The 14,112-nt window shown below is 49.4% G+C and overlaps 3 protein-coding genes across 4 annotated transcripts; all 3 read left to right on the top strand.

Annotated features, from left to right (window-relative positions):
* Nucleotides 1-52: 52 nt before the first annotated feature.
* On the top strand, nt 53-7,447 carry AAFC00_001537 (uncharacterized protein; the record flags this gene model as incomplete). 2 transcript variants are annotated; one of them, XM_069340742.1, is made up of 4 exons in its annotated part: nt 53-126; nt 181-245; nt 307-7,016; nt 7,073-7,447. In XM_069340742.1, the coding sequence occupies 4 exons, from the start codon at nt 53-55 to the stop codon at nt 7,445-7,447; spliced, it is 7,224 nt and encodes a 2,407-aa protein (XP_069204215.1). The 2 variants fall into 2 exon arrangements, with proteins under 2 accessions (XP_069204215.1, XP_069204216.1); XM_069340741.1 differs by having other exon boundaries at nt 71-126.
* Nucleotides 7,448-7,954: 507 nt separating this feature from the next.
* AAFC00_001538 (uncharacterized protein) lies at nt 7,955-9,769 on the top strand (the record flags this gene model as incomplete). Its single annotated transcript, XM_069340743.1, has 6 exons — nt 7,955-8,314; nt 8,370-8,412; nt 8,470-8,791; nt 8,838-9,248; nt 9,304-9,421; nt 9,485-9,769. 6 exons carry the CDS (start codon nt 7,955-7,957, stop codon nt 9,767-9,769), a joined length of 1,539 nt encoding a protein of 512 aa, XP_069204217.1.
* A 1,653-nt stretch (nt 9,770-11,422) lies between these two features.
* On the top strand, nt 11,423-12,150 carry AAFC00_001539 (uncharacterized protein; the record flags this gene model as incomplete). Its single annotated transcript, XM_069340744.1, has 3 exons — nt 11,423-11,575; nt 11,688-11,859; nt 11,960-12,150. 3 exons carry the CDS (start codon nt 11,423-11,425, stop codon nt 12,148-12,150), a joined length of 516 nt encoding a protein of 171 aa, XP_069204218.1.
* Between the last annotated feature and the right edge of the window lie 1,962 nt (nt 12,151-14,112).

Here is a 14,112-nt window from a genome sequence, read left to right on the forward strand (position 1 = left end):
TTTCGGAATTGAACGATCCAAGGGCGCATGAGCTGCCCACGACGCCCGATTCATGGCTCAAGCCGTCACCATGGCAGATGCATATAGAAAAAGATTGGAGGACATCACGCGGAGTCTGAAATCACAGTATGTCGGAAAGAGGTAGATGAGATATACATGGGGTTTGCTGAGACATGATAGGAGCGAAGCAGAACGAAAGCGCGCCGCCAACGTTTTGCTGCAAGATGTGGAAACAGCATACAAAGGTATCGACAGCGGAGCCAATCTATTGTGTTATTTACAGGATACTGATACACTCATGTGAAGAACTTCCCAAGGAGGTCTTCGACGATTACTACTACGATGACGCTCGTTCGAAAGACCCCGGCCGGGTCAATGTCAACAAGGCCATCCTGACGCTCGTGCAGCGAGGCAGCAACACCTACGAGAGAACTGGAGGCCTTTATGCTGTTGATCGCCTGATGGACTTCAAGGGTGAGGATGCAGGGAACAAGGCCACTCGATTCCGTACCCATATCCACACCATCATGTCCGGCTCCGACAGGAACGCAATGCGCGTCGCATCCGCCGTACTACGCCACCTTGTACGATCCAGTGGTCCATTGGCTTCTACGATTGTGGACGCAGAAGAGAAGGCCGCACTGGAATCGCTGCAGGTCGAGAGAAATGAGGATCGGAGGTTCGCTGCAGTCCTAACCCTGAAAGAGCTGGCCAAAAGTTCGCCTACACTGTTACATCCCTACATCACCGACATCTTCGAAGTCATCTGGGTCGCGCTGCGAGATCCCATGTTCCTGATCAGAGAGTCTGCTGCAGAAGCTGTGGGAGAGTGCGTCAGCATCCTTATGGCGAGAGACCCACAGACGCGCAACAAGCTCTTTGGCAGGGCATATGAGGAGATCGAACATGGCTTTTCAAAACACACCGTCGAGGCTATTCACGGCTCCTTACTGGCACTCAAGGTCTTGCTGGAAAAGGGCGGTATGTTCATGCACGGCTCGCGCTACAAAGAGGCTTGCGAGAAAGTCCTGGCTTATCGTGAGCATCGCGATCCGCTTGTGCGACACCAGGTTGTCAGTATGATTCCACTGCTCGCCACATATGCTCCCAAAGAGTTTTGCAATGGTTATATCCACCGCTCAATGTCACATCTCCAGGGCTTGCTCAAGTCTCCAAAGGATCGCAATGACGCCTTTGTGGCTATTGGTAATATTGCCAACGCAGTCGGGAGTCAGATTGCTCCTTATCTCGACAACATTCTTCTTCACATCCGCGAAGCTCTGAGTCCAAAGGCTCGAGAAAAGACAACCAACGATGCCCCTGTATTTGAATGCCTTAGTATGATTGCAGTAGCTGCTGGCCAGACTCTCAGCAAATACATGGAGGCTCTGCTGGATCCAATCTTCGCCTGCGGACTCAGTGACGCTTTAATAAAAGCTCTCCGGAACATGGCGCATTTCATTCCTCCAGTCAAGCCTACCATCCAAGAAAAGCTCCTGGACCTGATCAGTTATACCTTATGTGGGGAGCGCTTTATGCTTCCGGGCCATCCCACTCGTGGAAGACAGCCGCGTATCTACACAAGAGAAGTCAGAGCTCAGCTCGAAGCTCAGAATACTGATCACAGGGAGGGCCAGATAGCTCTTGCTCTTAACACTCTCAGCAGTTTCGATTTCTCCGGTCACATACTTAACGAGTTTGTCCGTGACGTTGCAATTCGCTATGTTGAGGACGATTCTCACATCATCCGAAACCAAGCAGCATTGACCTGTTGTCAGCTTTTCGTCCAAGACCCAATTGTGTACCAGACCAGTCACTACGCTATACAGGTTGTTAGCGACGTCATTGAGAAATTGCTTACCGTAGGTGTTGCCGATTCAGACGCGACAATTCGTCAGACTGTGCTTCAAGAATTGGACGCTCGATTTGATCGCCATCTTGCGAAAGCAGAGAACGTCCGCACTCTGTTTCTTGCACTGAATGATGAAGTGTTCGCAGTGCGAGAAGCAGCTATGACGATTATCGGTCGTCTGACTTTGATGAACCCGGCATACGTCTTTCCATCTTTGCGCAAAGTACTGATCCAACTATTGACGGAGATAGAATACTCCAACAGTGCCAAGAACAAGAGAGAAAGCGCTTGCCTGATCAGTCACCTCGTCAACTCATCATCAAAGCTTATCAAGCCATATGTTGATCCAATGGTCACGGTACTGCTCCCTAAAGCTCGCGATGCCGATCCTGACGTCGCTTCTGCAACTCTCAAAGCCATTGGCGATCTGTCGACCGTTGGAGGCAATGATATGGTCAAGTATATTCCAGACCTCATGAAAGTCATCATCGACAGTCTCCAAGATCTCAGCTCCGAGATGAAGCGAAGGGCTGCCCTGAAGACTCTTGGTCAACTTGCTAGTAGCTCGGGATATGTCATTGACCCATACACTGAACATCCGGAACTACTGGCTATACTCGTCGCTATCATCAGAGACGGCGAGCGTGGTGAATTGCGGCATGAGACGATCAGGCTCATGGGTATCTTGGGTGCTCTGGACCCTTACAAGCATCAGGTAATGGAACAGTCTCCGGAGAGCAACTTGATCCAGGAGTCTCAGCAAGTCAACGACGTCACTCTGATCATGCGCGGTATCACCCCTTCACATGAGGATTATTACCCCACCGTAGTCATTACGACGTTGATGGGAATGCTGAAGGAGCCAACACTATCACAACACCACTACGCTGTGGTAGAGGCAGTCATGGCTATTTACAAGACTATGGGTCTCAAGTGTGTTGGATTCCTAGATAAGGTCGTCCCGGGTATACTGCTGGTCATACGAGGCGCCTCGTCCGGAAGTATCGACGGCTACTTCAATCATCTTAGCACATTAGTCCGCATTGTGAGGCAACACATCAGGCCGCATCTTCCAGAGATCCTCTCGACCGTTCGGGACTTCTGGATGGAACACCCACAATACCAGCCAACAATGTTGTCTCTGATTGAAGCCATCGCAGAGTCACTAGAAGGCGAGTTCAAGATATATCTTGCGGATGTGCTCCCACTCATGCTCGGCGCACTCGAGCGAAGAGATCGCAGGACATCAGAGAGAGTATTGCACGCTTTCCTTGTATTTGGATCTAGTGCCGAAGAATACATGCATTTGATCATCCCGGTGATCGTGCGGATATTCGAGAAGCCTACTGAAGACAAAGATCGAGAGATTCCACTCAAGAGAATGGCAATCGAGACGATAGGAAAGCTTTCGAGACATGTCAATATCTCCGAATTCGCTGCAAAGATCATACATCCTCTATCAAGAGTGCTTGCTAGCAATGACACAGAGCTGAAGTCGACTGCACTGGACACATTGTGCGCGCTGATCTTCCAGCTTGGACCCGACTACATTCACTTTATACCAACAGTCAACAAGATTCTGGTCAGACATAGAGTGCCGCACACAAACTACTCATTGATCGTTGGTAAGCTTCAGAAGGGCGAACCCTTACCACAAGATCTCAGTCCCGACGAACTATACAGGAGAGATGTCACAGAAACAGAGGATCTGCAAGTGTCTACGAAGAAGCCCGCAGTCAACCAACAGCATCTCAAGACAGCGTGGGAGGCCAATTCGAAATCTACCAAGGAAGATTGGCAAGAATGGATACGGCGTTTCAGTATTGAATTGCTGAGAGAATCACCACAACAAGCACTCCGAGCCTGTCAGAATCTGGCGACCGTATACACGCCACTCGCCAGATCGCTTTTTAATTCTGCTTTCGTTTCGTGCTGGACTGAATTATATGATCAATATCAAGAAGAACTTGTCCGTTCAATTGAGATAGCTTTGACTTCTCCACACATACCTCCCGAGATTCTACAGATTCTGTTGAATTTGGCAGAATTCATGGAGCATGATGACAAGGCACTGCCCATTGACGTCCGAACTCTTGGAATGTATGCAGGAAAGTGTCACGCTTTCGCGAAGGCACTGCATTACAAGGAACTCGAATTCAACGCCGAGCAAAATGCCAGCAATGTCGAAGCTTTGATCAGTATCAACAATCAACTGCAACAGACCGATGCGGCTTTTGGTATCCTTCGAAAAGCTCAAGGATTTGTTGATGTCCAGATGAAGGAGACTTGGTTCGAGAAGCTACAACGATGGGAAGAGGCCCTTACAGCATACCAAAGACGCGAGAGAGACGAGCCTGATTCCTTTGAGGTCATCATGGGCAAGATGCGCTGTCTCCACGCTCTCGGTGAATGGGAAGTTCTTTCCACTCTTGCCCAAGAGAAATGGATGCATGCATCTTCGGCAAATCGTAAATCGATCGCTGCACTTGCTGCAGCTGCAGCTTGGGGAATGGGTCAATGGGAGTTGATGGACCAGTATCTTACTGTCATGGGACAAGGATCCCCCGACAGATCATTCTTCGGTGCCATTCTGTCCATCCATCGCAACCAGTTCCCAGATGCTCAAGCACACATCGATAATGCCAGGAGCGGGCTGGTGACAGAGCTAAGTTCACTACTAGGGGAGTCGTACACCCGCGCATATAGCGTCGTGGTAAGGGTACAGATGCTCGCTGAGCTGGAAGAAATCGTCCAGTATAAGGAAAGCATTAGCAATCCCGCCAAACAAGAACGCATGCGTTCCATGTGGACCAAACGTCTGATGGGTTGTCAACGCAATGTCGAAGTCTGGCAGAGAATGCTCAAGGTCCGTGCTCTTGTCATCTCGCCGCCCGAAAACGCCGATATGTACATCAAGTTCGCCAGTATCTGTCAAAAGTCTGGACGAACAGGTCTTGCAGAAAAGGCTCTGAATTCACTACTTGGCTGGCAAGGTAGTTTGACTACGCCCGAAGGTCAAGAACGAACTCTCAAGGCCGACTATCCTGTCCAATATGCCGTGTACAAATTCATGTGGTCTAATGGCTATGCCCAGGGAGCTCTTTCTAGCTTGAAGAACTTCACTGAGAGGTTACGTGTGGACTACGAACATCGCACCCACGCCAACCTGCAGTCTGGAGTGAACGGCATGAACGGTGTTAATGGAATCAATGGCACCAACGGTACCAATGGCATCCATTTCCCGGGCACAACGAATGGACAAGCAACAGAAAAGGAGATGGCTCAGCTTGCAGATTGGCAACAATTACTCGCCAGATGCTATCTCAAACAAGGCGACTGGCTGACTGTCGAGATGCGTGGTGAATGGGATCCTCAGCACGTCCATGAAATCAGGTCTTCCTACAAAGCAGCCACACATTACAACCAAGACTGGTACAAGGCATGGCATGCCTGGGCCTTGGCCAATTTTGAGGTTGTCACTGCAATGACCATCAACAGAGATCGTGACGGTGCTGCCTTCCAGCCTAGATACATCACAGATTATGTGGTGCCGGCCATCCATGGATTCTTCAAATCAATTGCTCTGTCTTCGTCCAGCTCTTTGCAAGATACGCTTCGTCTGCTGACACTCTGGTTCAACCATGGTGAACACCAAGAGGTCAATTCAGCAGTCACTCAGGGTGTGACAACAGTCAGTATCGATACCTGGCTTGAGGTGATTCCTCAGCTCATCGCAAGAATCAACCAACCAAACAGACTGGTCAGAGATTCTATTCACCATCTTCTGTGTGAAGTTGGTAGAGCACATCCTCAAGCACTTGTTTATCCTTTGACAGTCTCCATCAAATCCGACGACAAGGACAGATCTAGGGCCGCAAGCGAAATCATGACGTCTATGGAACAACACAGCCCGTTGCTCTGTAGGCAGGCTGCCCCAGTTGCACACGAGCTTATCCGTATTGCGGTACTCTGGCATGAGCAATGGCACGAGGGACTTGAAGAAGCTTCTCGACTGTATTTTGGTGACCACGATATTGACGGAATGTTGAGAACACTAGAACCTCTACATAAGATGCTTGACGAGGGCCCGGAGACGTTGCGAGAGATCTCTTTCATACAGAGCTTCGGCCGAGACCTTGCAGAAGCACGCGACTGGTGCAATAACTTCAAACGATCGGGTGAAGTCGGTGATCTCAATCAAGCCTGGGATCTTTACTATGGCGTCTTCAAACGCATCGCACGACAATTGCCACAGCTGTCCAACCTCGAGCTTACGTACGTTTCTCCTAAACTCAAAGCCGTTCACGACTTGGAGTTGGCAGTTCCCGGAACTTATAGGAGTGGAAAGCCTATCGTTCGCATCATATCATTCGACCCTGTTTCCACTGTCATTCAATCGAAGCAGCGACCGAGAAAGCTTGCACTCAAAGGTAGCGATGGCAACAGTTATACGTATGTCCTCAAGGGCCACGAGGATATTCGTCAAGACGAGCGTGTCATGCAACTTTTTGGTCTAGTGAACACGCTTCTTGCCAATGATCCGGAATGTCTGAAGCGACATCTCAATATTCAACGCTATGCTGCTATTCCGTTGTCGACACAATCTGGGCTCCTGGGATGGGTGCCTAACAGTGACACCCTTCATGTCTTGATCAAAGAGTATAGAGATAGTCGCAAGATCCTTTTGAACATCGAGCATCGTATCATGTTGCAGATGGCACCGGATTATGACAATCTCACGTTGATGCAGAAGGTTGAAGTCTTTGGCTATGCGCTGGACAACACGACTGGCCAAGATCTGTACCGAGTGCTCTGGCTGAAGTCCAAATCATCTGAAGCCTGGCTCGAGCGAAGGACGAACTACACTCGTTCCTTGGCTGTCATGTCCATGGTCGGATATATTCTTGGACTTGGCGACAGACATCCGTCAAATTTGATGCTTGATCGTGCTACCGGCAAGATCATCCATATCGATTTCGGAGACTGCTTTGAAGTGGCCATGCACAGAGAGAAATACCCCGAACGTGTGCCATTCCGGTTGACGAGAATGCTTACATTCGCCATGGAAGTCAGTAATATTGAGGGATCTTTCAGAACAACATGTGAACATACAATGCGGGTATTGCGTCAAAACAAGGAGTCTGTGCTGGCAGTACTCGAAGCTGTAAGTCTTACATTTCATCGTTTTCATGTAAAGACAAATACTAACACCGATTTCAGTTCATTCACGACCCTCTTCTTACATGGCGACTCGGCAACAAAGACTCGCCTCCGGAACCTTCATTCCCATCTGAACGCCGTACATCTATCATCGGTGATCTCGAGGGCCCACAGCGGTCTTCGTCATCGATTCCTGGTCGACCTGGCGGTGGCCGCGGACGTGGATCGATTGCTGCACCCCCAGAGGAACACAAGGAAGTGCAGAACGCAAGAGCCTTGCAGGTGCTGGCAAGAGTCAAGGAGAAACTTACAGGCAGAGATTTCAAGAAGGATCAAGAACTTGATGTGCCTTATCAAGTCGAGAAGTTGCTCAGTGAAGCAACGAACCTGGAGAACCTGTGTCAACACTATGGAGGTTGGTGTTCTTTCTGGTAGATATCCATATCCTTTTCTATGGCGAAGGTGTTTTGTTTTTGCAGTATCTATGTATAATGAGTACAATATATTATAGAGTTTCCATCTTTAGCCTTGGCAAGCCTCCTTGGGGCGATCGGTTAGCTCGGGCAGCATCGTCATCGGCTTGAGGCCAGTGCTTCTTATTGAACTTCAGATCTCCGTTAACCCTCTTTATACACGACTAGTTGGTTGCTGGTTGGTAAGTCGAGACATAATTATCTTCCCTGTCATCTCACCTCTCTCATTCTGTCTTGATCATCTTGAGGATTAATTGATGTACGTGAGAATGATTTTGTGATTTGCCGCTGCTAGTTCGGACATCGCATAGTACACCGTTCGGCCTTCTCACCGACCATCATCATTGTTCACAAATGAACCCAGTCTTTGCCAACTCTTTTTCCTTTCAACACTCAATGGGCCGCATTATCCGGAATATGAATATTGAGGAATCGTCTGGCTACTTTGTCACTTCATATTTATCCCACCATGGATCATGACATCGAACGTGGCGGGACTTGGGAGAGTGACATGGCCGACGTCTCGCTTAATGTCAGGGAAAGTGGAAACAGTTCGGCATATATCATAGCGAACAACAATAACGCAGGTCACGGAGGCACCAGCTATCGGCATGCGAATGCGGCCAACAATAACAACAACAGTGCATCTTGGCAGAGGCAGTGGGCGATCTCAACACCTATGCGCAGTCGTGAGGAAGAAGAGGCGGAGGGGAGAGGTTCAGTCCGTGAAAGCGAGCTGGCCAAGACTGCAACCGAATCTAGTGCTGGGGTTGTCTTGCATCTTACATGGAAGCAAAGGATCAAGCATTTTACATTTACGTGGTTTACTGTGAGGACTTTGATTTCTGCGATGCATGTAAAACCGGAACTGATGATGGCGGCAGATGACTATGGCTACGGGTCAGTTGTCCAATGTGCTCTATCAAGGTATTTTTCCTCTGGCGGAAAGGAGTCCTACTACCCTTGTCTGATATACTTGCGAAGTTCCTTATCGATTCAATGGTCTCTATGCAATAGGTTGCATATTCTTTATATTGAACATTGTCCTGTTCATCTTCAATGTTACTTTGTTGTCTCTCCGCTTCTACTGGCACCCGCAGACTTTCAAGACTTCGCTTCGACATCCAACGGAGAGTCTTTTTGTCCCTGCTGCGGTCATTAGTATTGGCACGATACTCACCAATATCAGCGAATACGGCTATCACCATGGAGCTACCGGAGCCTGGCTCAAGAGTGTGATGATTGTTCTGTTCTGGGTGTACTGTGGAGTGGCTCTGACCTTCACTTGTGGCATTTACTTGATATTGTAAGTTTTGCGGCCGTCAATTGGCGACTTTTCTGATACGTCGCAGATGGTCTACGCAGACATTCACCATTTCCGAGATGACACCAGTGTGGATCTTTCCAGCTTACCCGCTTCTGGTCATCGGTCCCCATGCTGGTATCCTCTCTCAACATGTCGGAGGAAACAGAGGCCTTGATATCATTATCGGGGGTTTCGTCATGCAGGGTATCGGGTTCATGGTGTCTTTGATGGTCTATTCGGCCTTTCTGTATCGCCTCATGACACAGAAACTGCCCAAAGAGAGCCTGAGACCGGGCATGTTCATCTCCGTTGGACCATCAGGCTTCACCATATCAGGTCTCATCAGCATGGCTAGAAACATTCCGAACGTTATCCCGCCCAACTTCATGGGTATTGGAGATATGGCTGGTACCATCACCATCGTGTTAGCCAATTGGGCAGGAATCTGGCTTTGGGGGTAATTCTCTTCTTTCTCTGCTTCCAATAATCTCTGCTGACTGGACGCCAATCAGGCTTGCGATCTTCTTCTTCATTGTGTCAGTCGGCGCACATTACTCTTGCCTGGGACATGGCAAGTACCCGTTCGCAATGACGTGGTTCAGTTTCATATTCCCGAACACGGCATTGACAGTAAGTGTTCTTTTTTCGGCCAGACAAATCCATTACCCATCTAAACTGACTTGTTTTCCTCAGACTGCAACATTTGCTGTAGCACAAGCCTTGGACAACAAACCAATCAAGATAGTAGGCTGTGTTTTCTCCTGCTTGTTGATCTGCATGTGGTTTTTCGTCGTGGCAATGATGTTCCGAGCGGTTGCCACGAAACAGATATTGTGGCCACAGAAGCAAGAGGACAGAGACGAAGGTGGTTGGCAACTGAATCAAGAATTGAAGAACAGGGAGAGACGTGTGGCCTCGAGGAGGAATAATACTGCGACTACTCAAGGGACGAGTAGGACAGAAGGTGGCGGAGCATAGATTCTTCTTTTTTTTATGACATGATAACATTCTTCCCTACGCACTATGCGTAGTATTCCATGTCGAAAACGGTTCCAGCGACAGGGACCCTGTCCACGGAGGAAGCAAAAGCCCTTGTCTCGCTTGCATGTTCGCTTCTTTCACTCAGGATCTCACCCCTGGTCTTGCTCAGGTACTCGATCTCTCCCCCTGTAAGAGTCGATGCCGATCTGTGTTTCAGGCAGCGTCAAGAGTTCACGCCCCGACCCGCCCCGCGCCCCCCGCGCGCCCGACAAGCGTCTCATCATGAGTCTGGATATGGACCCATGTTACAGTACAAGTACAGTACACTTTCTTCTGCTGGTCGTGAAGTAATGTTATTGCACACATCTGTCATAGACTCCGCTGCCGCTCTTAGCGATGCGCGAGGAATGGCTCTACTACTGCCGAGTACATGTCTCCCGGGCTCGTGGCTTACCCAGGTACCTGTTTCGTCAGACCCGCAAGCGAGGGACTTTCGCGACGTGGTACCTGACAAGCAAACAAACCTTCCTTCCACTCGTTTTTCTTCCTTCGTCGCAGGACGCATTAAGCGAACAAGGAACGAGCCGGAAGAAGCATGATGGCGAGACTCTTGCACAAAACGTGCGTCGTCATCCACGCTTTGCCTCTCAGACAACCTTGTGGGGAGGAAGGGAGTAGAGTGGAGATGCTGAAACGCTGGCGTCAGGTCTCTGTGACTTCGATGGCAGCTAGATCTGAGGTCTGAACAACTGCCGACTGGTAGACTGACTGGGATCGACTCTCTCTTCTTTTTGTTGTCTGTTCTGAGTCCATTGTTCACTAAGTGGCTGGCATCCTCAATACCTTCTGGTCTGGGATCCACTTCCATTCTTCTCGGATCTAGCCCCGGGCAGGAGTCAGAGGCCGTGGGTCGATAGTGTTCCCATATTGTATGCGATATATAGACATATACACGACCGGCGACTTGGGGCAAGGGGGGCAATGATCAGAGCCAAGTGGCGGCGTCTCGCATGTTTGATGGATATAGCATGGTGACTACTATAGGATCCGGTGCGGACCAAAGGCCCCTCAACCCAGCGAAAGTATATCTTCCTGCTTCGATCGCAGTGCTATAGATCTCGCGGCAAGGGCGTCAAGAGCGAAAGAAACATGGTTCAGCCCGCTCTTAATGAGACCAACCAATACTGATGACAAAGAAGTACCGAGTGCGGATCTGATCGCCGAGTCGTCATGAGAGGGATAGAGAGAGAGGTACGCACTTACGATCGGGTCATGTGTGTTGTCCGCTGTTTGGCCCCCTCTCTCTCGCTCTCCTGTTCTCTGTCTTTGCTCACTTTCATGTCCTTTTGTCTCGCCCTGGAGATGAAGGTTTGGACCACCACACGCGTTCCCCTTCCCGTTTCACGCTGACGCGGGTGGAGCAGTGGAGACCGTAGGGAGACTTGCAAGCATTATCCATGTGCAGTGTTGGAGGTTGATGGTTTGCGAACCTGACATGTGCCGTCATGACTTCTTCTGGAGTGTTAGTGGAAGGGGGAGGGATGCAAATGTATTCATATAAAAGACTAGGTGCTTTCCCCAAGTAAACCCTTCGGATTCCAAAGCAATTATACAAAAGTTCTTGACCAATTTGTAAAAAGTAACGACAACATGTACATGACCACATCTTTCCTCCTCGCCGCAGCGAGCTTGACTTCGGCTGCGACGACTTACAAGGCTTCTTTCACAGAGTATGGCAGCAGCGACAGCAACGGCAGTGGAAACTGCAATGTAGCGACTTCGGCATGCGGATACTACACAAACGTAAGCATTGTTTCCGGGCCCATCCTGACATGGTCTTTTCCCCTTCCTTGTGATTGGTAGAGACACACCCTCTGGCGATTGAAAACAAGCTGAGAAACCGCAAACGATATAGCCAGGCTACTCAGTAGCCGTATCTCAAAACCTCTACGGAGCAGGCCCAGGAGCAGGCGCCGGTCCTGACTGCGGCAAATGCTACAAATTGACGGTTCAGACCGACAGTTCGGGCAACAAGGTGTCCAACGCCGGTAACAGCATTGTCGCCAAGGTGACCAATCTATGTCCTTGTACGTTATTCTTGCCTATCTGCCTCTTCCTGATGCCTTTCTTTCGGTCGTGCCTCTTATATGCTGGTAATGGTGTTGTTGATGTCTTTTTCTCTTGTAGCCGATGGAAACCCTCTCTGCTCGCAAGGCAGTCTCACGGACACGAACCAGTATGGCGCAAATGTCAATTTTGATACTTGCATTGATTCCGGAGCGAGCAAGGCTCTGTTTGGTGATTCGGGAGTTGGACTGGGTATCGGTACTGCTGAGGAGGTCGATTGCACTTCGTGGAGTGGATCCGTGATTCAGTGATCTGTTTCTTTCTTGAGCTTGGGCTCGATGTTCCCTCGTAGCTGAAGCATAATAGGCTTGCGTGAGGTTGAGGCCGCCATGAGGGAGTTGAGAGAGATTATGGACATCACTGTCGCTATCGAAAAGTATGAATACAACATGCTAAATGAAAAGAACATGTATACTTGACAGTCACTCAGCACATACCACAGTGACATCAAGATCTACACGTCGGGACATCTTGCTCGGTGGGTGTATGCGTCGACTAAGGCGCTTCCTGCGTCTCCGGGCAGATTGTAGTGAGAAGCGAGTCAGCGGCGAGGATATGTATGTAAGGAAGTGTCGATCAAGACTTGATGAATGCTATGACAACATTTGCTGACGGAGGAGCAGTACGAGATAGTCCTAGCTCAGTATAAAGCAGGCGGACAGTACCACCCGATCTGATCTGAACGCCCAAGAGAGTACGCCCATGGATCCAGGACAAGCAACCAGAAAAAATCAGATCAGAATTGCGAAAACCACAACCCTTGATGTCAATGAGACTACCCCAACCACGCGAGAAAGGGGAGCGCTGGCTCTCTTTTTCCGAGGCAACTCATGTTCGTGTCCAATGGTCATATGCGGGAACAGTACGATCCTATATGAACAATAAAGATGAAGATTAGTCGTGGCGGTCCTACACTGTCTCAAGAAAGTGGCACCGCTGACAGCGCAACGAAAGCATGGTATCGTCGTAGAGAAAAAAGCCAGACATTTCTTTCGCACATGATACGAAACGATGGGTCCAAGACGAGAACGATCTTTGATTCTCACCTCGACTTGGGAGACTGAGCAACGAAAAGCGACAAGAGTTGAAGAGACGCGTGGAAGAAACAAGCTCTCTACCCCGATGATTAACTCCGTCGGTAGTTCGCCCAACGATCCAAGTATGAAAGTGGACCCTACCTTTGCTCATTTCTGCAGTAGCGACTGCAGCCTAGCAAGGCATGCGACGCTTGTATTCGTCCGCGCCGCAAAAGACTACACATATGCCCTTCCTCTCGCCGCGCCGATCTCAGGAACTCGTATCGCGTAGGATCATCGTCCTTGACCTCTATCGATGCGTGCTCAGGACTGTCGTAACGTTTCGGACGTGTGAATCGCTCTTGATATTCTTTTTCCTGGTTGGTTTGATCGGGAGAAGGGGAGGAGAAATATCAGAAAGCACCTTGTCAGACTTACTGTTCATACATGTCACTTACCACTCGACATGCAAGTATACTGCAAGCATGTACCACTACTGTATGTCCTACGGGATAGTAGACCATGAGACCGAAGGGGAACTCCAACCGACCTCTCTCTCTCTCTCTCTCTCTCTCTAGCAAGTCAATGGGGGTAAATGCCCGGACGTCATTACAGCAGAAACGACCAACCCAGTGGATCTCACGGCTAATTAGCCAGTGGTTCTCGCTCGTACTCAGCCGTGGACTCCACTATCTCCATCCATCACCCTCCTCCCATTTTGTCTTCGTCAAACAGTACGCATACGCGCATAACGCGCAAGTCTGTTTCTCCATACAATCTGCTTTCTGTCCCCGGGTCTGCGCGGACCAACGATTTCAATCTGTGGAGAGTTGTTCGGGGGGATCAGTTGTGGAGAGGAATATGGAGGAGTGAGGTTCGTTGGCTTGCATGATGCGAGAGGGGTCACCTCATGGTACCTAGTTCATATCTATGCATGCACTACAATCATATAAGGGATTTTTTTTCGTTCCAGTGGTACAAAAGGCATTCAAGCGAAGAGATAGCGAGGCACCAAATAGCATGAAAGTCAATAGACAACAGTGATGAGACACTTCTTCGTCCGGCTCAATCGAGCAGTAAGGTAAGGTAGCAGTAGAGTTTGTAGAACGCACCAAATAAGAATGACGACAGCGGATCCAAAGATGTGATGCACCTCGGTCGGGTCTTTCGTGGCAAATACCACGGTCAAAGTCGCTC

This window comes from Neodothiora populina, assembly GCF_041146345.1.
Source record: "Neodothiora populina strain CPC 39397 chromosome Unknown canker_contig_12, whole genome shotgun sequence".
In the NCBI taxonomy this organism is placed as follows: domain Eukaryota; kingdom Fungi; phylum Ascomycota; class Dothideomycetes; order Dothideales; family Dothioraceae; genus Neodothiora; species Neodothiora populina.